Source organism: Bos javanicus, chromosome 20 (assembly GCF_032452875.1).
Source record: "Bos javanicus breed banteng chromosome 20, ARS-OSU_banteng_1.0, whole genome shotgun sequence".
NCBI classification, from domain to species: Eukaryota; Metazoa; Chordata; class Mammalia; order Artiodactyla; family Bovidae; genus Bos; species Bos javanicus.
In genome coordinates, this window is record NC_083887.1 from 36507097 (window position 1) to 36527506 (window position 20410).

At 49.1% G+C, this 20410-nt stretch overlaps 1 protein-coding gene and 1 long non-coding RNA gene across 6 annotated transcripts in view; one reads left to right on the forward strand and one right to left on the reverse strand.

The window, feature by feature from the left end:
- The first annotated feature begins 2987 nt into the window (after nucleotides 1–2987).
- The window catches only part of GDNF (glial cell derived neurotrophic factor), a 28466-nt gene continuing 11043 nt past the window's right edge, over nucleotides 2988–20410 (forward strand). For 2 of the 5 annotated variants that reach the window (XR_009731799.1, XM_061393687.1), the window contains exons 1-2: nucleotides 6906–7012; nucleotides 7895–8071. Coding sequence is in view for 4 of the 5 variants with exons in the window: in XM_061393687.1 (XP_061249671.1) it covers nucleotides 7921–8071 (151 nt within the window). In the remaining variant the exon portion in view is untranslated. Of the gene's footprint in view, nucleotides 3466–6905; nucleotides 7013–7894; nucleotides 8072–20410 lie in introns of those variants that run through there. The other 3 variants (XM_061393690.1, XM_061393691.1, XM_061393689.1) reach the window with 3 other exon arrangements.
- LOC133233663 (uncharacterized) overlaps nucleotides 15963–20410 on the reverse strand; it is a 51748-nt gene continuing 47300 nt past the window's right edge. Inside the window, exon 4 of the long non-coding RNA XR_009731800.1 lies at nucleotides 15963–20152. This is a non-coding gene — a long non-coding RNA (uncharacterized LOC133233663). The remainder of the gene's footprint in view (nucleotides 20153–20410) is intronic.

A 20410-nucleotide genomic window follows, 5' to 3' on the forward strand; every position in this document is an offset into this window, starting at 1 on the left:
TTGGAAAAGTCTGAGTCCTAGAACCTATCAAAATAGGTAAGCCTCTTAGTTTGGCTCGCAAAAAGAATCATCATATTAATGATTATTATAATCATTAGGGGAAAGAAAACTGACTAGTACCTCAACCCTGGCTGCACTTAGAACAGCTTAAAACAAAATATCAACTCCTGGGCCCCACCACCCAAGAAATTCACATTTAACTGTCCAGGAACAAGGCCGAGGCATGGGTATGTGTTTGCAATCTCCCCAGGGTTCCACTTGCCAGGTAAAAATCACATCTGAGCACCTCACATATACCTCTATTACAGCATTTATCACTTTATACTATGATTACTTATGTACATGCCTCCCTTTCCTTAGAGATGGTAAGCTTCCAGAGAAAGAGGAGTCATATCTTATCTATCCTTGAGTCTTGTAGTGGACAGAGGTTTGTTAAACTCCCAAGTGCCTGCCATTAACACAGCTCCTTCTGGGTGCCCAAATCCTATGCAGGGAAGGCAAAGAGGAACTCTAGGAAGTGTCTTAAGTGAAGATGGCCAGTCTCGGAACCATGAGACCCAACAACGTAGACGTGGGTGATTAGTCCGGGAATAAGAACCTGACTAAGGTCTGTTGTGCTCCAGGGTGTCCAGTAACCTGTATGTCCTGACTCAAAAGCTCTCAGTCCATCTCAAGCACCTAGCTAGTGCCCAGTGGGGCCAATAAGATCCTCTCGCTGAAGGAGTTTAAATGTGAGATCAACAGAGAGCTGAGCAGTTGGTAGCAGGAGCAGAAGCCAAGAGACACCCGGAGAAAAACACAGAGAGAGGAGCTGAATCACGTTGGCGGCTAAGCCTGTTAGAAGGGACGGCAGATGCCTGTGGCTCAGGGGGGCAGCAAGATAACCCAGTCACAGAGCCAGATCCTGAATGACCTTCCAGTTCCTGAACTTCAATCCAGTTTTCGTGAGGCCTGGCTGGGTGGCCTTTCCGGAAGGCTTTTCGGAGACACGTGGCTGAGCAGTGAAGATTCCGGTCAGCCTTCCTTCCACAGTCAACTCCCATTACTTAGGGTAAACTCAGTGGTATCTGTGCTCTGCAACCCCCCCAAAATCCCAGTTAGCACAATCCCCAGGGTCTAGCACTTTGCCTGGCACAACAGCGAGCACTAAATCATTGCAAGTGTTTGGAAGGCAGGACCATCCCCAGTGGAAAAGCCTTCAGAAAATGAAGAAATCATTCACGGTGAAGAACACTGGCGAGGGTCGCCTTCGAATTACAAAAATAGTGTTAAAATAGGATAAGTATATTAAGCTTAGCCCATTTTCAAACCCATCTACATGTCTACCGTAATCTATCAAAGAAGGATATGTCACATTCTGCAGAACTCCAGTAGGCATCCTAATTTCAGCTAAGGTATGTCTGGATGACTTTTCACTCCGCTTAACCTTAAATCATGGTAACATTAATAACAATTTTCCTCCCACGCTAACATCACTGTCAAACCTCCAAAGTAGCTGATATTTGTCTTTCAAGAAGTTTAGTAATATGGGCTCTTCCCCCGACACTGCCACACACATTTCCCCTGTCTATTGTCTGTATCAGTTACTCCACGAACACATACTCCTCAACAGCCGGATGAGTCATAAAATAAGAGGTACATGGATGTAAACTGAGCCTGTTTATGCTCTCCCTGGCCCCAGCTAATAAAATAAAAGAGGTCCCACTGAATTCAGGTCCAATGGCTTCCGGAAAACAGGTTTCTGCTTAGCAAAGACATACCTTACTCAGTACATTATTTTAAAGGTAGAGCTAATTTCATGCCCTGGGTGAATGCAACGGATTTATGGGGAGAGTCATGTGCAGGGTGTGTAAGGACTTGCCCTCCTCACGTCCTCTACAAAAGAAGGCTCTGGCGCGTCTGGTGGTGAGCAAACCAACAAAAGGAATGCCTAAAAGGTCTCACAGAGATCAGGAATGGGCGCTGGGTCCCTGCTCACTGGAAACTCAGTACCCAAAGCAGTGCTTGCTTAGGTCTCCTATCTGCATTTTCGAAAATAAAAGCAGGTTTAGTCCAACCTTCCCCGACCTGTTCTCAATCAAGTGATCTTACGCCTCTGGAATTGAGATTCTGAATGTATGTGTCTACCCCACGTTTGGTATTATATTACAACAGCATGAAAATGGAGCCTAGGACCGAGGAGCGGCCAGCCTCAGAAGCCTTCTTCATTGCCTGCCGTGTAATACATGATATGCAAAGCCTCTGACTTCAGCCAGCAGATATGTGGAGACCGTGTTGGCCCTAGCATGGGGGCTAAACTAATGTGTGTTTAGGTCAGAAAGCGAATCAGAAAAGCCACTGGAGGGCACGTCACGGAGTGAGAGCCCTATAAATTCTGCCCCAGTCTCAGCGTCCCCTGGCAAACACTCAGCTTCCCTCCCTGGGCCGCTGCACATCTCTCCTTCGTAGTGCTGGAGAACTCCGGCCAGCAGCAGCTCTCCTCGCCACTGCCTTCTGCCCTGCAGAAAAGCCAGAGAGCTAGACATCGAGGTGGAAGGAAAGCCCAGTGCAGCCCTCCACTCGACACAGCCCCGGCTCAGAGAGCTAGGCGCGAGGGCGAAGCCGGGCGCGGGCGCCGCGGTCAAGTTCAGATTTCTCCCTTCGGTTGGTCCGCGCAGATCTCCGCACATTCCTCCGGATCTTCCCGGCGAGGAGAAAGCGCGAGCCCGGCCGCGTCTCCACGCGCTGAGCGCTCTCTCCCTGCACCCCGGGGAGGGGCGCCTCGCGTCACCCACTCGCACCCGGAGCCCCCCGCTTCGGGAGCTCGGGCGCCTCCTCGCTGTTCTCCTTTCCCTCCCCGCCACCGCCGCCGCTCGACCCCTCCCCTCCCGGGGCCCCGCGCCTCCCCTCCCCCACCCCGGCCCCCGGCCCGGGCTCTCCAGGACCAGCCTGCGCTCCTGGCGCCCTCATGTCTTCGCGGGACTCTCGGCGCCGGTTGACGTGGTGTCTCGTTCGGATTTCCAGGCCAGACCTCAGCTCCGGCGGCAGCATCAGCCCGGCCCGTCTCGTGCTCCCCGGCGCGGCGCCCCAAGAAGGCGCAGAGCGCGGCCGCCGCCGCTGAAGCGCCCGCCGCGCCCCGCGCCCGCGCGGCCCCGGCTGAGAGCGCGGCGCGCGCAGCCCTGTCACCCCCCAACCAAGGCAGCGGCGGCTGCTCGGACCTCGCCTTCTGGGGGTGCAGGGAGCCGGCGAGGGAGCTGTCGGCATCCCTCGCCCTTCTCACGGCGGCGGCGGCGGCGGCTGGAGCCTTGGCCGCCGCCTCCTGCGCGCCCTCCCTGCCGGGAACGGCCCCAGGATTGCGAACTCGTGCCCCTAACCTGCTGGGCGGGGCTCCGCGCTCCTGCCCTCGGCCCGGATGGGTCTCCTGGCTGGGACTCGGGGCTCCTGGAGTTAATGTCCAGCTGGGGGTCTGCGGAGACCGGATCCGAGGTGAGTAGGGGAGAGGGCCTGAGGGGAGGCGGGCGCGGCGGGCTGCGGGGCGCTGGAGACAGAGGGGGGCGCGGCTGGACCTCAGAACGGGCAGTGGGACTAGAAAGGGAAGAGACTAAGAGGGAACCGAGACACTGGGAAGACAGAGGAGAGAGAAAAGTTGAACTGGAGACAGGCTGGCCTTGCAGAGGGGCAGTTTGCCTTTCCACGTGGGCAAAGATCTCTGGGGTCCCTCATGCCTCTAGACCCCGGAGTATTCAACAGGGACAGTTTCCCTCCCCGACTCGGCGGGGCGCTCTTCCGTCAAGTCCCGGGAAGGTACCGGGCTGGGATCGTCTTTGAACCCACCACTGCCAAAGTTGGGTCCTCTGTGGAGGCGCTGCTGCATAGATATCATTACTGGGGTGTAACTTGTTTTGGTCTGTTCCGAGGGAAAGTGTAGGCCTCGGGAGGGGCTGCTGCTAAAGGTGCTGAGGACCTAAAAACAGAGCGCTCACCTCCTCTGGAGCCGTCTTGCAAATCTACATTCCTCGCCCTTTTCTGAACCCGGTTACTTGCATGAGCCCGCAATTCCAACTAACCATCCGCGTCGAGGTTAAGAGAGGGGCTTCCGGGATAGCCCAGGAGCTGGGTCTCCGTCTCCAACAGACTCTCGAGCCTCAAGGTCTTCCCTACGCCATCTAAGTGATGATTTGAATGACCGCTTTTCTCCTGCACTCTGTGCCACCTCCCCAGTTAACACTCTCCACCACTACCTTGCACAACCTCAGGGATGATTTCGCCGCTTTTTGGTTTCCAGCCCCTCTCGGGGCGGGAAATAACTTTCCGCGGACCTCCCCAGCCTTCTGGCGCCTCCCTGGTTTCGGCGGTGGCAAACCGGTCTGCAGAGCAGACGCGCGCGCTCCGGGGGAGCTGCCCAACCCCGTGCTCGCAAGATTTTTGCTCATTGGTGGGGGCAAACACAACTCTCCTGGGCGCTGCCGCGGATATGTTAGAGCGCACTCGACTCTTGCATAGTATTTTCGATGTTCACTTAAGTATTCCAAGGAAGAGATGCTGCTGCTAACCTCGCGCACGCACCTCTACCCGCAAAGCTCCAATGCGAGCTTCTGGGCTTCCGCCCCGCCGCGACCGGGTTTGCACTGAGTTTCGCCATATCTTCGCTTTGGCAAGGTTCAAGGACAGTAGCGCCTTTTCAACAAGTGTCAGGTGTCCGAGGAGCCCGCAGCGTCCCCAGCCCATTCTCGCAAGGGGTTCGGGTGCACTCTGGATCTGAAACACGGCATCGGGCCCTTGACCCATTCCCAGACTGTCTGCAGGAAGCGTCGCTCATTCTTTTCCCTACCGCGGTCTTGGGCCCAACTGAGTACCACTGTCAGTTCAGGACACAAGGAACAGCTGAAAAAAGCAATACATCTTTCCGCAACTTCTGTCCGTATTCCAAAAGAAAGCCTCCGAGTTACAGCGCGCCCCCACCCACCCACTCCCGCCTCCCTTTTTCTCCTCCTGAGACCTGGATCTCGAGGGCAAACCTCCCAGCCTGCCAGACACGGGAAAGTGCGGGGGCACTGGCGGCGGGAGCGCTTACCCGCGGTGAGGCTGTCACCGAGACGCGGGGGAGGGAGGGGGAGTTCAAAAACCAGGTTGCCGAGAAACCAGCTTAAGTGAAGCGGGTAGAGAAAAATCCGGGAGAGAGGATGAAGAGCGGTAGGAGAGGATGAACAGCGGGGATGCTGGTGAGGACATCCAAAAGTTCCGGGGGGTAATTTGGATTCGGAGAGAATTGAGGGGTTGTGGAGAGCGTTCGTGCAGCGGTTCTATACTTAAAGTGGCAAGGCAGCCGTCCGGCCGCGTGGGCGCTTCGGGACTCCGGCGGTTTCTGGTGCCCCCTGGTGCTGGGAACTCAGAAGCGCCCGGCGGCGAGTCCCGCAGTCCGGCTCCCTGGGGCATCCGTCTTTTCCGCCCCAGGCCTGAGGATCACCAGGTGCCGGTGCCCGCGACCTCCCCTTTTGCTCTGCCGGACGCAGAGAGGGACCAGCCTGTGGGGTACCGGAACGTGTGCGGGGGCACCTAGCGGAGAAGGAGAGCTTGTTTATTACCGCATGTGGCAGCGCCTTGGGCAGTTGGCGCGTAACAGAGGCTGCCGGTTGCGGACAGATGTGCTTTGAGAAAGAGATAAAGAGACCGACAGGGAAGCCGCTGGGTGTGTTGGGGGTGGGGATGTGGGGACCCCACAGGGATTTGGGAAAAACCTCCCCGTAGACCGCTGTGAACGCTCAGCCTCCAGACTCCCTCCGCCCGGCAAATACCGGGAACTACAAAGCGGCTCTGACTGCAGCCTGCGCGGGCGGTGCTCAGAGGGAAGAAGGCGCCCTTCTCGCCCGCCTGAGATGGGCGAGCTCTTTTCACCCGGCGGAGGGCGGGGGCGGGAGCCTCCTTTGGATAAGGCGGGGAGTTTTCCTCTATGTCCTCTTTTGCCAGCTTCGTCACACTTCTAATTGAGGATCTCCACGTCCAATTTAAAAAGCCCTCCTCCTGCCAAGCAGAAAAAAGGAAAAAAAAAAAAAAAAGGAAAAACCCTCTTAATGCGGAAGGGAAACCTGGTGCCTCTGTCGCTTCCTGCCGGCGGGCACCGCGATTTGGGACGGCGCATTAACCGCGCGCCTCCCTGCCCCTCTGGGCAGCCAGACAGTTCGCACGCGCCTGGGATCGGGCACCCGGGCCGAGGGGACGGGAGGCCTCGCGTTCCCTCGTCCCTGCTCGAGCGCCTCGCAGGGCTTGTTTTGCACGGCCTGGGTGAGGTGTTGCCTGGGAGCCCCAGCGCCTCAACCCAGAGCCTTTCCTTTTCCCCGGGTTTGTAAACCAGCCAGAGGGGCATGGAGCGCCGGGAGCCGCAGGGTTTAGGAGTTTGTGGGCCCTACAGACTCCCCGAGCCCAACAGCTGCGTAGCGAACAAACAGACGCCCAAGGGATGGAAAATGCATTCGTCTCCACAGCGGTGGGAGGTGGCAGTCGAATTAAACGCTTCCCGGGGTGGCCTGCACCGGAACCCGGCGGGCGTTCTGGGTAGAGATGGGGGTGGGGGCGTTTGCTGGAAGGGAGGCGGGAGCTCCTGGCGACTGATGGAGAGGAATGGGGTCGAGGTTTTTACTTTTATCTGGGAACTGCCTTACTCTCTTCCACTGAAAAAGTTCAAGGAGCTTTTCCCAAGAATCTCTTTTACTTGGAGGAACGGGGATAATCAACTGCATGAATCTCGTAATTTCCACTTTAGAATGCCCTTGGAAATTAGAACGCTGGCATTGGGGACTCACCTCAAGGTGCCCGGGTCTCCCCCCCACCCCCGCCTCCTTATTGCGTGAAGTTGGGCCCTGAGTTGAGGGTACCCTTTTTCTCACCCGCCCTCAACTGCGTGACCCTCCTTTCTAGGGGTGCGAGGATTGAGAAGCCAAACGGAGCCCCCTAAGAGGAGCTGAGCCCCCACCGTGCGCCCTTTCCCGGTCTAGACCTTCTGGTGCCCGCGCTCCTGCGTAGCGTCCCCGACAGGGTACGATCCTCCAGGAGTGACTGTGACCCAGCTTGGGGAGCTCGAAACCCCTCTGCGAGGGGAAAGGATTTAAGGCCAGAATCTTGCAAAAATGCAAAAATAAAGAGGGTATTCGAGTACACCACGAACATTTTCAAGACCGAGGCAATCCCTCCCTAACTGTAACGCTAAAGCATTTATTGAACGAGGTTAGGCCTTTTCATATGTTAACATTCATAACCTTAAGAAGTGGAAGTAGTATTTTAAACCGAGTTGAAACTTTGGAAAGTTCAGGAGCTTAACACAGATATTCCTGGACAGCCTCAAAGTCTTTAAGTCCCCACTGGCTTCTTGTTCCGACGACAAAACACTAATTGAAATGGCAGGAATGAAGCTTGGGCGGGGTTCGTGGTGCCACTGAGCCTGCCCCTGCCTAGCTGAGGACAGGATCAGGACCCCGGGAGGGCTGGTCTCTTGCTTGGGTTCAGGGTTCGTTCTCCGGGGCGGGGTCGGGGGGTGGGGGTTCCTGTGGGAGCTGCTGGACGGGGCGGGAGCACAGGGTGAGGGTTGCCTGGTCGCCCCCCAGAATGGGGATGGGGTTGCGCGCCAGTACTGCTGTCGTCGTATTGGGAAGCAGCCCTGCCCCGAAATCCTGGGATCCGATGGCGGAAGAAAAAGGCAGTTGTCAGTTGGAAGCCGGAGAGGCGCACCCCGGAGCGGGGACAGGCAGGGAGCTGGGAAGGAAAGAAGGGTGGGGGTGCCCGGGGAAGCGCCCGGCCGCAGCGGTCCGGAAGGAGGGCGGTGCCAAGTCTGGAGGGGAGCCCCGGGGACCCGCGCGGGCCCCAACATCCAGGCCTAATGTGCTCTCCCGGGTTCTGCGCCCCCGCCCGCCCGCCTGCACAGGTGCCGCCGCCGGACGGGACTCTAAGATGAAGTTATGGGATGTCGTGGCTGTCTGCCTGGTGCTGCTCCACACCGCGTCCGCCTTCCCGCTGCCCGCCGGTAAGAGGCTTCCCGAGGCGCCCGCCGAAGACCGCTCCCTCGGCCGCCGCCGCGCGCCCTTCGCGCTGAGCAGTGACTGTAAGAACCGTTCCCTCCCCGCAGGGGTCACCCCACCCGCCGCCCGCACGCACCCCCAAGTCAGCCACGGCCGCAGAGTGGCCTCCCAGGGAAGAGCCGCGCAGGCGCCGAAGCCCCCTCCCGGTGCGCCGTAACCAACTGGTGCCCCAAGGCTGCAACACCTAGTCTGTATATGGCACGCGCTGGCTTTGCCCAACACACAGGGTAACACACTTTTCTGCTGCTCATTTAGATTCCGATCAACAGCTGTTTTCCCCACCACCACCACAGGAAAACACAGTTGTTTTCTTTTCTTTGCCTCCCCATCACACACACACACACACACACACTCACACACACACACACTCACACACACACACACTCACACACACACACACTCACACCCGTGTTTTGTTCCAAAGCCCTCTATCTCTGTTTGGGTGTGCCTGGCTCTGCTGAACTCTGAGAACAATTGCCTTTCCATCCTAAACTGCCCTTGCAAGGGAAGAGGCTGAGGTTTCACAAAACCATGCCAGAGTCAGAGAAAACACAGAAAAGCCTTGATTTCCAGAACAAGCATCTGGGCAGTGTCAAGTCTGTTCAGGAAAGTTCCGGTTCTAGAAAGAAAGTGATAAATAGTGCTGGGCTGGGGCTAGGGGGAAAAAACACAAAATTGTAGTTCACTACACAAATGACAATGTTAACTCTTAAGACTAGATTATTCATATTAGAAAATAAATCTGCGATTTGCCTCTCAAAAATGTCTCAGCGGTTTATCAGGGCATGTCAACTATGATTTGATATAATTTACCCTCTGCTCTTGAGAAGTTTATCTATTGCGTAAAGCAGAATATGCTTCATCACAAGTTAGAGATTACTGGCGAGGAAAAGAAAATTTGCACAACCCCAAACTAAAGCAGCAGTAAACCGTAGCCATAACCATGCTGGCTACTCCCCATTTCTGTTACCCTATTCTGCATTTGAAAATTATTGTGATCATAGGCACCACTGAAAGGGTTCCAAAGTCAGCTGTATGCTGGAGTCCCCCAAACCTGTGGCCTTGGGCTAAAAGTAGCCCAGGAAATGTGATGTGCTTATCTTATGCTTGATTACAATAAAAGCATCTTCTTCCTGAAGTCCCAAGAAAAAGTGCATTTTTCTAAGACAAATGAAGTCTTCAAGAGTGACTTAGGGTTAGAGAACACAGTTTGATCCCTTGAAGTAACTGTTCCAAGAGTGTATGGCAGTTAGTTGTATAAACCTATTTTTAAAGGTTTTGGTTTCAGCCACAAATTTCTATCCTAGTGTATATAATGTTTCTCCAGTAGAGACTTAAAATGCGCTTTAGTGCCATAATCTTCAGAACAGTACCCATGAAGGCTAAATGGCTTTTCATTCAAACAGCCTAGGTCAGAGGAACAGGAACCCAGTGAAAGGTAATAGTTTTTTCACCAAGGCACTCTGGAGGAAAAATGACTGTGCCTGATTATGAAGCTGATTAGTTCATGGAAATTTAATACGCATATTAGTATCCTATCTACCTAGGCTTATTTAATGCTGGCTCCTGCTTCTGGCTCTGCTTTTGGCTAATTTTGTCACCTCAGACAAATTACTTACTGCCAAACTCAATGAACAGTTTACAACTGTACAGTAAAGGAAGGCCTGGCCACTCCAAAATGCCAATGACTGAGATTTGGTCAACCCCAACCTTCACGCTCCACCCTAACCTTCCTTTGGGAAAAGACTCATAAGACCCCTGCTTACTGGACTCACCTGGTGAGCTCTAGTGACTACTGGTGCTGGGCCTCTCCCAGAGAGATTCTGATCTAATTGGCTTGGGGTGTGGCCTGGGCAACTAGAGATTTAGGTGTTCCCCAGGTGAGTCTAATGTGCAGTCAGGTGAATCCCTATGCCTTGATAATACCCTAAGAAAATCTGTGCCTCATGTAAGGTCCAGCCAGTCACAAAGCAAGCAAGGTAACATTAATCTTATTGACTGGGGTGGGGGGAGTTGTGGGGGAAGGGAGGTTTTTTCCAAAACTGATACTAAGTCATCAGTAGTATCAGTAGTATCAATGGACAAGATTCTGACTACTGTATTTACATTTGAACCAGCAGAGCACACCCGATTCTGTTTTATCTATGGGAAGACCCAATAGATCCTTGAAAGAGAAATGTTCCCAAAGAGAAAGTGAGCTGCATTCTAAGCCAAATTGACTTCTTTCCAGGTATGTTCAATTCGGTAGCAAGTTGTCAGTGCGGGGAAGGCAGGATAAAGACAATGTGCAGACTGTGAACACTCAACCAGTGTCAACATGCCCCTGTCACAGTGCTGACATTTATATCCTGCACTGTGCACCGTGCAGTTAAGGCTTATGCAGAAAACATTAAGTCACTCATCATTTGAAAATAGAAAGTACCATAAATACTGATCCCTCTTCTTGGAATGCTTGGAACTTAGTGATTGAGCAAAGGCTCTTTCGTGCTACCTGAGTCAGTCATTCTGTGCTGTTCAAAGGGGGCTGGACTGCACCCTGTCTACACATTCACCCTTGAGATCACATGTATTCTGCTGGTTCTGATGTAAATGCAGCAGCCAGAATCTTGTTCCTACCATTATCATGTTTTGAACTAACCAAGTAGAATTCGTAACTGGCCCACTTGTCTGCACAGAGGTTGACGATAAAGTTCATGGGCTGTGGCTGCTTCTTGTAGCAGCTTCAAACTTGTCTAAACTTAAAGACTTGTGGTTTTCCTTTCGGGTCATCCAAGACTTTTCCCTTTCACCGTCTTTGTATTTTATCATTGTGCTTTTTACCTGTGTCTTCACTAACGTGTGATTAGAGCAGGCCTGAGGCATGTAAAAGGTGAAAATAGGTCTTGTGCACAGATGCCATAGCATTTTAGAGCTGAAAGGTAGCCCCTAAAATTCCCAGGCCTAAAGATGTAAAGCAGTTTATCCAAAGTGCCAGGGTTCCATGATGGCAGGAGGAAGATTGCTGAAGCCAGAACCCGTGTTTCTCTAAACCCCTGAACTGCAGAGCGTTCAGTCTTGCTACCTAGGAGAAAACACTTTATATGGGAGGATAGTTTTCAACTAATGAATAAAACTGTGTTGCACAGGGTTGCTTGAAGTTTTTAAAGGTTTGTTAATCATAGTCATATACCAGATCTCAGCTGTGCATAATAACTCTAAATGTGTTTCACAAAGCATAAAACGCACGTGCCTTTTAAAACGTTGTGATCTAAAAGCACTGATTCATTCAACAAGTAATTAATGTGTGCCTGTGTGTGCCAGACACTGTCGTAGGGGCTAGGGAATCCTCAGTACACAGACAAAAGCCCCTGTCCTCACAAAATGTACTATGTAATAAAGGTACAGGGTGTGGGGCAGTTTGGTGGCATTGTAAACTAAAACCTTGGTCAGAAGAGGGCCTTTTTGTGTGACCAGAAAACAACTAGAAACACTGAGCACTGCTAAATTATAATTGCAAGTAATCCACAATGCATTGTAATATCATGGGGTTCCATTCTACCGGTTTGGCAGCAAGTCACAAAATTTCCTAGAGAAACAATCTTGCAAATCAAGCCATCAAGTTCTCAGACTAGCCCACAAAACTCTATGTAACCTTGATCAATTTGAGATATGATTCACCATACTGTGAAGCTGGAGTCTCTTCCCAGGTTGTCATTTCCCATAATCTGCAGAAGGGGGACACAGCGAGAAGTCATAGTTTGAACAAGCAAGAGCTCAAGTTCAAGTCGGTTCAGTCAGCCTGACCACTCAGCTGTTACTTAACAGCTCCCAAACCTCAGGTTCCTCATCTGTGACATAGGAACACTATTCATCCTGCCTCCCGGGGCTGCTGGGAACAGAGTTACATGAGGCAATGCTTTGTTAAGCCCGTGCCCCATAAGCAACCATTAGTACTTGCCACGCTGCTGTTCCCAACCCGCACCCGGTGAGTGCCTTTTCTCCCGTCCCAGGCTTTCAGTTCGGCCTCTGCCAAGACATTGCTCTAAATGGTGGAATTTCAAGCAGCTCAACAAAGTACAGAGAGGGGAAGAAATGCAGGCCTTGCGGGGAGGCTATTTTGGGCCCCACGGTCAGTCAGTCGGGTCAGTCAGTCGGGCCAGCCTTGCGTGGGATTCTGCCCCAGGGTCAGCTCCCCCTGGCTCTTCCCAGGTTTCGCAGCTCCTTCCCTTCCCCATTTGCTGAGCCCACATAGTTCCTACGGAATTTTTCCCACCAGATTCCCATGGTCGTGTTAGGGAGACCCTCGTCCCCTATGGGGAGAAGGGAGCCAGGACACCATAAGATCCTTACATGTAAGAGATCAAGGAAGCTGTGAGCTGGAGGCTCCCTGTCTTGAGATAGAGCATTTCTGTTTTAAGTGATCCCACCTGGATATTTAATTCAAGCTGCTTCACAAACCCAGCAGAAGACTGTTAGTGAATTTAGTAAACTTTCAGCTTGTTGTTATCCAGCTAAGAAACCTTCTAATGCAACAAGGTAGTTAAATGTTAGGCTTTCAAATCTAATGTTGTGGGATATAGAGTTCAGAATAAATAAGCTCTGTCCATCTATTTTTTGTATTATTATTTTAGGGACTATAGGAACAGACAATACTGTAATAAGGTCCCTAAGTTGGAAGGGGGCTCTGCCATTTGGGATGAGGTGCTTGGAATCAAGAAATTCCACGTCAGGCTTTTAGGAAACACTGATTCCTCACTCAAGATCTGAGACCAACATCTCATTCTGGCCTCAGTCTGAAGACCTATTTCAAACTGTTGCTGTTTAGAGAAATCTATTTCAGGCTTAATATGAATTGGCCAGTCTTAGGACCTCAGGCTGATCCAACAGCCAAAGAATTATTCTCAGAAGATTCTCCTTTCACTGATAGAAAAATAAAAGCTCTCTAGCATTTTCCCTTCCAAATGTCCCTTTCTTCTTGGTTTACTTAGCACTTAATGGTCCATAGCCTTTTTATTCAATTAAAACATATTATTTAATCACTTGAGCTCAATCAGGAAGCAAGTATTAAATATCTTTCATGCTCTAGGTGCTGTGTGGGCATCTAAAAGGCAAAATTGTGAACTTAAATAGCTTATGATCTAGTTGTAAACTATGGATAGGCAGATGGGTGGGTGGGTAGGTGGGCGGACTGTCAGTCCAGCAGATAGCTCTGTCTACCGAGGCGTGTGCATTAGCTGTGGTCATGGTAAGAATTCCTAGGGATGAAGTCACTAGGATTTGGAGATCATAGCAGGAAACAATTCGAGGGAGAGGGAGGATTTGAGCTAGCACTTGAAAGATGTGCATTAGGAAAGGAAGGAAAAGGAAAAAGGGCACATTCCAGACCAAGGAGAAGCATAGGCAAGTTTGTGATCACGATATGGGGAAGGGGCAGGTGGTGGATACAAGGAGGAGGCCAGACCAGTCGCCAAGTACTGAGAACAGGTGGCGGGAAGTGGTGTGAAATTTAGGCTATCTCTGTAGGTGATACCCAGATTATGAGATGCTGTAAAATCCAGGAAAAGAAGGTGCTTGCTCTGTTTCTGATGGCAGCGGGGTGCCACTGGGGTATCTCAAGCAGGCAGGTGGCAGCAAGTGGGATCTCACTGCTAAGCCTTCTTGCTGCAAAAATTATTCAAGCCCCAGGCTTCATGAGTCTATAGCATAGGCTGTGCCCTTATTTTTAAAAAGTGTGTAGGTGTGGGCATAATTGAATCAACCTGTTAACAAGTGAAAAGATACAAATAAAAATTTAAAGTTAGTATCATACAAATAAACTTATTTACAAAACAGAAATAGACTCACAGACTTAGAAAACAAACTTATGGTTACCAAAAGGGAAAGGTTGGAGGGGGTAAACTAGGAGTTTGGTACTGACAGATACACACTAATATATATAAAACAGATAACCAACAAGGACCTACTGTATAGCACAAAGAACTATATTCAATATCTTGTAATAACTATATAATGAAAACCTGAAGAAGAGTAGATACATAAAGAATATAAATATCAACTATACTTCAATTAAAAATAAATAAAATAAAAACAAAAAATAAAGTTAGTATCACTACATCTCTGCTTTTCATGTAGTAACCCAATTTTTAACAAATAGGGTTTTTTAATTTATTGAGTATAGTTGATTTATCACGTTGTATTAATTTCTGCTGTACAACAAAGTGATTCAATTATACACACATATATGTATTCTTTTTTTATATTCTTTTCCCTTATGGTTTATCACAGGATATTTAATATAATTCCCTGTACTATAGAGTGAACTCCGGGAGTTGGTGATGGACAGGGAGACCTGGCGTGCTACAGTTCATGGGGTCGTAAAGAGTCAGACATGACTGAGCAACTGAACTGAACTGAACTATGGAGTAGGACTTTGTTGTTTATCCATTCTATGTATAATAGTTTGCATCTGCTAACTCCACATTCCTAGCCCATCTTCCCCCAACACCCCGCCCTCTGGTAACTACAGGTCTGTTCTCTACATCTGTGAATCTGTTTGTTTCGTGGATACATTCATTTGTGTCATATTTTAGATTCCACATCAGTGATATCATAGTTGTTAGTCTTTCTCTTTCTGACTTACTTCACTTAGTATGATTATCTCTAGGTCTAGCCATGGTGCTGCAAACGGCATTATTCCATTCTTTTTATGGCTGAGTAGTATTCCTCCGTGTGTGTGTGTGTGTGTGTGTGTGTGTGTGTGAGTGCGCACGCGTGTGCACACCATGTCCTCTTTATCCATTCATCTGTCGATGGACATTTAGGCTGTCTCCATTTCTTGGCCATTGTGAATAGCGCTGCTATGAAAATAGAGATCCGCTGGATCATACAGCAACTCAACTGTTAGTTTTTTCAGGAAACTCCATATTGTTTTCCACAGTGGCTGTACCAATTTACATTCCTTTACCAACTGTGTAGGAGGGTTCTCTTTTCTCCACACCCTCTCCAGCATTTGCTATTTTTAAATGGATTTCATGTATTGGCCTAAAATCGAGTAAGTTTGAGCTCTACTGGGTAAGAGATGTTATGTATCCCTATTGTACAGATGAAGCAATGAGACCTAGAGATTTACTCAGGGTCACAGATTTAGTAAGTGATGAAGCCAGAATTCAAACCCCAAACTTCCAGTCCCCAAACTGGTAATTTTGGCTTAATACAGACTGCACTCTCATATTAGTAGATTAAGAAAACACAAATGTTGACTTGCGAAAAATACATTCACTATCTGAAAGATGTATTTCTAGGAAAATCAATTAGCCGAAGCAAGGAGTATTATATTTCCTCCAGGCCCTTTCTTTGATCTCTGTTTGGGCCAGAGTGGACCTAGGGTTATTTTATTCATGATACTTCAGAATCCAAATCAGGACATTTTAGGAAGAGAAACATGCATTTCTTCACACACTCCTAAACTATCGATGCTTTTTGCAATGAGGGAAGGCTCCCTAACTCTTTGGGACAAAGTGAGGTCTCCTCGAATACTTGAGGCCTTCAGGGGGGTGCTTGTTCTCAGCTGGCTTCTGTTCTGCCCAGGGAAGGGAGTGTCCACATGGGAAGCCAAGGGCAACAGCCCACAGCCAGCACAGTCCCCTCTACGGGAACGGGAGTGGGTTTGTATAAGCAGATCTTAGGTCTCCACTGAGAATCAACTGGTTAACTCAGTAGAGATAAAACCCACTTTTTAATGATTTTATAGGATAACTAAGTTGGAAGGCCTACTTTTGAAAGTCTTAAAACTTTTTTTCATGTAAACCTACAAAATTATGTTGAAAAACTAGCATACACTCCTAAGGTAACATCTGTAATTTTCCAACAAGTTTTAAATAGTTGTAGCAGAAGTAATTTCCAGCCCATTTGGCAGCTAGACATGTGCTTCAATACTTTTGGCAAAACTTTGGAGCTGCAAATTTAGCTTATTCAATTTGTGGGAAATTATCCAAATGTATCAGCTCAAATACATTGATTTTTTTCGTCAGAAAAGGTCCAACTTCATTTTCATTTCAAATACACGTTAGCCTGCCTCTACGGCAACCACTACCTTTTGGATCCTAATTGTAAGATGAATAGATGGATGGGTGGATGGACCGACAAGCAGAGCATGCCTTGCCATGACTGCCTGGCCAGAATGAAATATGGAACCACCCAGTTTGATATTTCTTGATTTATTCATATGGGACTTTTCCTCAGTAAAATATTCATAGTAAACTGAATACCCATGGGTCTTTTTCACCAAGATGGACTTCTTGTTAGCATTTTGCTTCATTTATTTGTTTCTAAACCATTTGAGAATTACTTTCAAATCTAACAATAAATAGTTTAGTGTGAACCTTCTAGGAGCAAGGACATTACCTTATGTAACCACAGTACAGTTATCAGTCTCAGGAAACTTAACATTTGTACAATACTGTTATCCAATAGATAGTCCATAATCACATCTCCTCAATTGGCAAGAATGTCCTTCATAGTTTTTCTCCTTAATCAGGGGTCACAAATTGCATTTGACTGTTGTGTCTGTTCATTCTCCTTTAATCTGGAATTAGCTCCCAACCCTTTTTTCCCCCTACAACATTTTGAGAAGTCTAGGCTGTCTTGCCTGCGGTTCTGCAGACTGCCGCTCGGGTTGCATTTGTGGGATTGTTGGCACTTGATTAGATTCAGGTTCACATCTTCGGAACACTGTGTTCATGATGACGTGTCTTCACATCATGAGTCACCAACACCAGTTTAGCCCAAGGAGCCTTGCACACCCGGACTGTCCTTACAGGTATCTATCCACCAGACAGTGCCTTGCGGTAAAATGAATGAGATGGGCAAGAAGTGCATCTGTCTGAGGAAGTCCAAGGGTGACCGTAAAACTGGCTGCAGGAGTATTTGTCTGTGGACCGGGCTTAGAATGCAGCACATGTGGAAGTTGAGGATCTGGACATGGATTCTTCTAAAACTCCCCGTAGACTCTAGAAAGCCCTCACATACTGCCCCCCTGAGGGATACATGCCACAGTCTGAAGACACTGACCAATGCCATGGTGAACACAAAATATTGTTCATGGAGTCAGTTGATGTTTGTGTAGTTAATTTGAGGGCATTCCTAGGAAGAGGGAAGAAGCAGCCCAGACTCCCAAGATGGGTCTGCTCCTTCTGCCCACAGACTACCATGCCAGGGCCCCCAGGCCTTCTGCTCTGTGGGACACGCTGGATGAGCAAGGGGCCAGTGTCTCGTCCCCTTCAGGGTACATTCTGTCCATGAGCCAGCCGAGTTGATCTTCACACTGCTTCCTCTAGTGTAATGTTGATGAAGGATCATCATCAGCTGTGAAAACCATAGGCCTGACTTTGTGGGCCATTTGTTAAATGCCTCCAGGCTCTAAGCTAAAATCTTTTCTCCCATTCCAAGTAATGATCCCCATTTTAGGGGGAGGTCGGGGCTGCACAAAGTTATAGGCAACCCAGCCAGACTAGACTTGGGAAAGCCTAACCCAACACTTACCTTGGGACCACATGACCACTTCCTGCCAGTACACCGCGCTGCTGCATAACTCTCCTTCTATGTCAGAAGGTCAGGGAGGAGAAAAGTCGAGTGGAGGTTTTGAATGCAGCTGGTTTTGAATGATTGTTGTTCAGTTGCTAAATCGTGTCTGACTCTTTGCAACCCCATGGACTGCAGCATGCTAGACTTCCCTGTCCTTCACTATCTCCTGGAGTTTGCTCAAACTCATGTCCATTGTGTTAGTGCTGCCATCCAGCCATCTCATCCTCTGTCATCCCCTTCTCTTCCTGCCTTCAATCTTTCCCAGCATCAGAGTCTTTTCCAATGAGTCAGCTCTTCTTATCAGGTGGCCAAAGTCTTGGAGCTTCAGCTTCAGTGTCAATCCTTCCAATGAATAGTCAGAACTGATTTCCTTTGGGATTGACTGGCTTGAATGATACTTCTAGCTAATTTCCTGAAGAGTCTTTGAGAGTCCAGTGAAGTCATTCACTGAGGGGTAGAGAGCCCCTCTTCACTCTGATGGCAGGAATCCATCAGGCAGGCTGGAATGATAGAGAACACTTCCCTTTTACCCTCTTTATTCTCCTTTCAGCTTTTCAGTCCTTCCTCTTCTTGCCCAGGTCTCTCCGGCCCTTCGAGTTCCTTCTACCCAATGCTCAGTTAATAGCTTCCCAGGTGGCTCAGTGGTAAAGCATCCTCCTGCCAATGCAGGAGACCCAGGTTTGATCCTTGGGTCAAGAAGATCCCCTGGAGAAGGAGATGGCACCCCACTCCAGTATTGTTGCCTGGAAAATCCCATAGACAGAGGAGCCGGGCGGGCTACAGTCCATAGGGTCGCAAAGAACTGGACATGACTGAGCAGCCAAACGACAACAGCAGTGCTCAGCTGGCCCTGGGGAAGGGCCCAGGAAAGTTGGATGCAGGCCCCATCGTAATTGCCAGGCCCCTCGGACTGCAGACAGGGCCTTTTGGGAAGGAGGGAGTGAGGTTCCTTTGCTTTCCAGGTTCCTCTGGGGTTTCCCCTGAAAAACCACCCACCTCTGATAATACCACAAGGGATATTTTCCTTTTGTGTGTGCTTAGTTTCACTGGGTAACTTTCTCACCCTCCCCATAAAGTGTTTTGTAAGGACAGTAGCAGGGCCCCTGGTGTGCACTCTTGAGTGTGAGGTGTTTACAGCTGGCTGTGCAGTGCTTTCAGCTCACACCAGGTATTCATGGATTAGCTGACAAATGGACACCCTACTGGGTGTTTTCCTGACTTAAAAGCAGAAGAATGAACATTTTTCCCCTCAGGGGAGCCATTTCTGTATTACCATAAAATTACTAACATCACTATAATAAGAGCATGGACCACATAGGTGGAAATCAGAGCAATTGGAATCTGAATAACAAAATGAATATAGTCCATCTTTCCTGAGTGAAAGTTTTTGAGCTATTTGTATTCATGGAGTAATTTCAATGATAATGATGATAAGTTTTCTTAGTTAAATTGTAGGATAAATAGTCAAGAAATGGTATTTCTAAGAAGTATGTGTGATGTTGGTCAAAGTAGGCAGAGATGGTAAATAAAATGGCATTTTGGTTGGACTAAGTGGCCTTTAACAGTATATCCAGAACGCCTTTTTCTGAATTTTGAACTGGTTGGTCTTTTCTTCTGCCTTGAGAGGATCCAGAAATACTTTTTTAAACGACAAAACACTGGTGTTTTTATAACACAAATACTTTACAAATAAACCCATGTCATGTTTTATTACCAGCCAGCCACTGGTCACGAAGAGTAACTCCAGTAACTCCAGCAGTGGTCACAATGACTTAGTAAATGGCCTCAGCTGGTGACTGTTCATAGAATAGATGCCGTGGACCCTTCTTGAAGTGACCAGGATGGCCTATCTAATGCTAGGTGAATACTCTGTCCAAAATAGGAAGGCCAGGGGAGTCATTACATAGTGCAAGATAACCTCAGCAATCTACTGCTTAGGGACCCATGGGCGCTTTTTTAAAATGATTTCAATTGAGTGGCAAAATCGAAACTTTTAAATAGCAGATGACAGAACTTTGAATTTTTCGGAGAACTGGAACATCCTCCCGGACCAACACTGTACATTTCAGAGGTCACGGAAGGTCAGATTAAAAACAAGGTGCACAGTTCCCAAGACAAGCTGTGGGACTCTCACAATCCATTTGGCAGCGGTTGCCGTGGATGATTCTAGCCTCTGAGTTCTAAGACCTAAGCATGTTTTCTTAAATTGTAGAATAAACAGTCCAGACATGGTATAGCTCATAAGTATGTGTGACATTGGTCAAAGTGTGACCTACATATGATAGAAGCAGCAAAATCATAAATGAATAAAACAGAGATTTTGAGAACATGTTTTATTTTGAAAAATAAAACCGATTTTGTTGGCCATTTGGGTGAGAAGGGCTGGAGGAGCATAGCCTGTTGGTGTCTTTGTGCTCTCAGAGATGATGGGCTCCATCTCTGCCTTTCCAGGTGGAGACTGAAATGTAAGGCTGCCTCCCGCAAGAACCTGGATATTTTGAGACTCAGATACACGGCCCTCTGTACATATCCCTTCACCTCTCCTAAAGACGACATAGGAAGGTGACACTTGGTTATTTCAAAAGTAACCAAGATGTTGAGACAAGAGGCAAACAAAAAACATTTAGGACTGCTAGAACCTCTCGTGGGGTCTCCTGGGGCCACAATGGTGGCGGCTGAGCAGAATAGCGCTGGGACATCAGCAGAGGTGGTCCTCTCCCTGATGGGGGTGACTAGAGATGAGTGTGGGGCAGGGGTTTCCCACTGAGACTCAAGACTGTCCACATCTTAGGGTGTCAGCA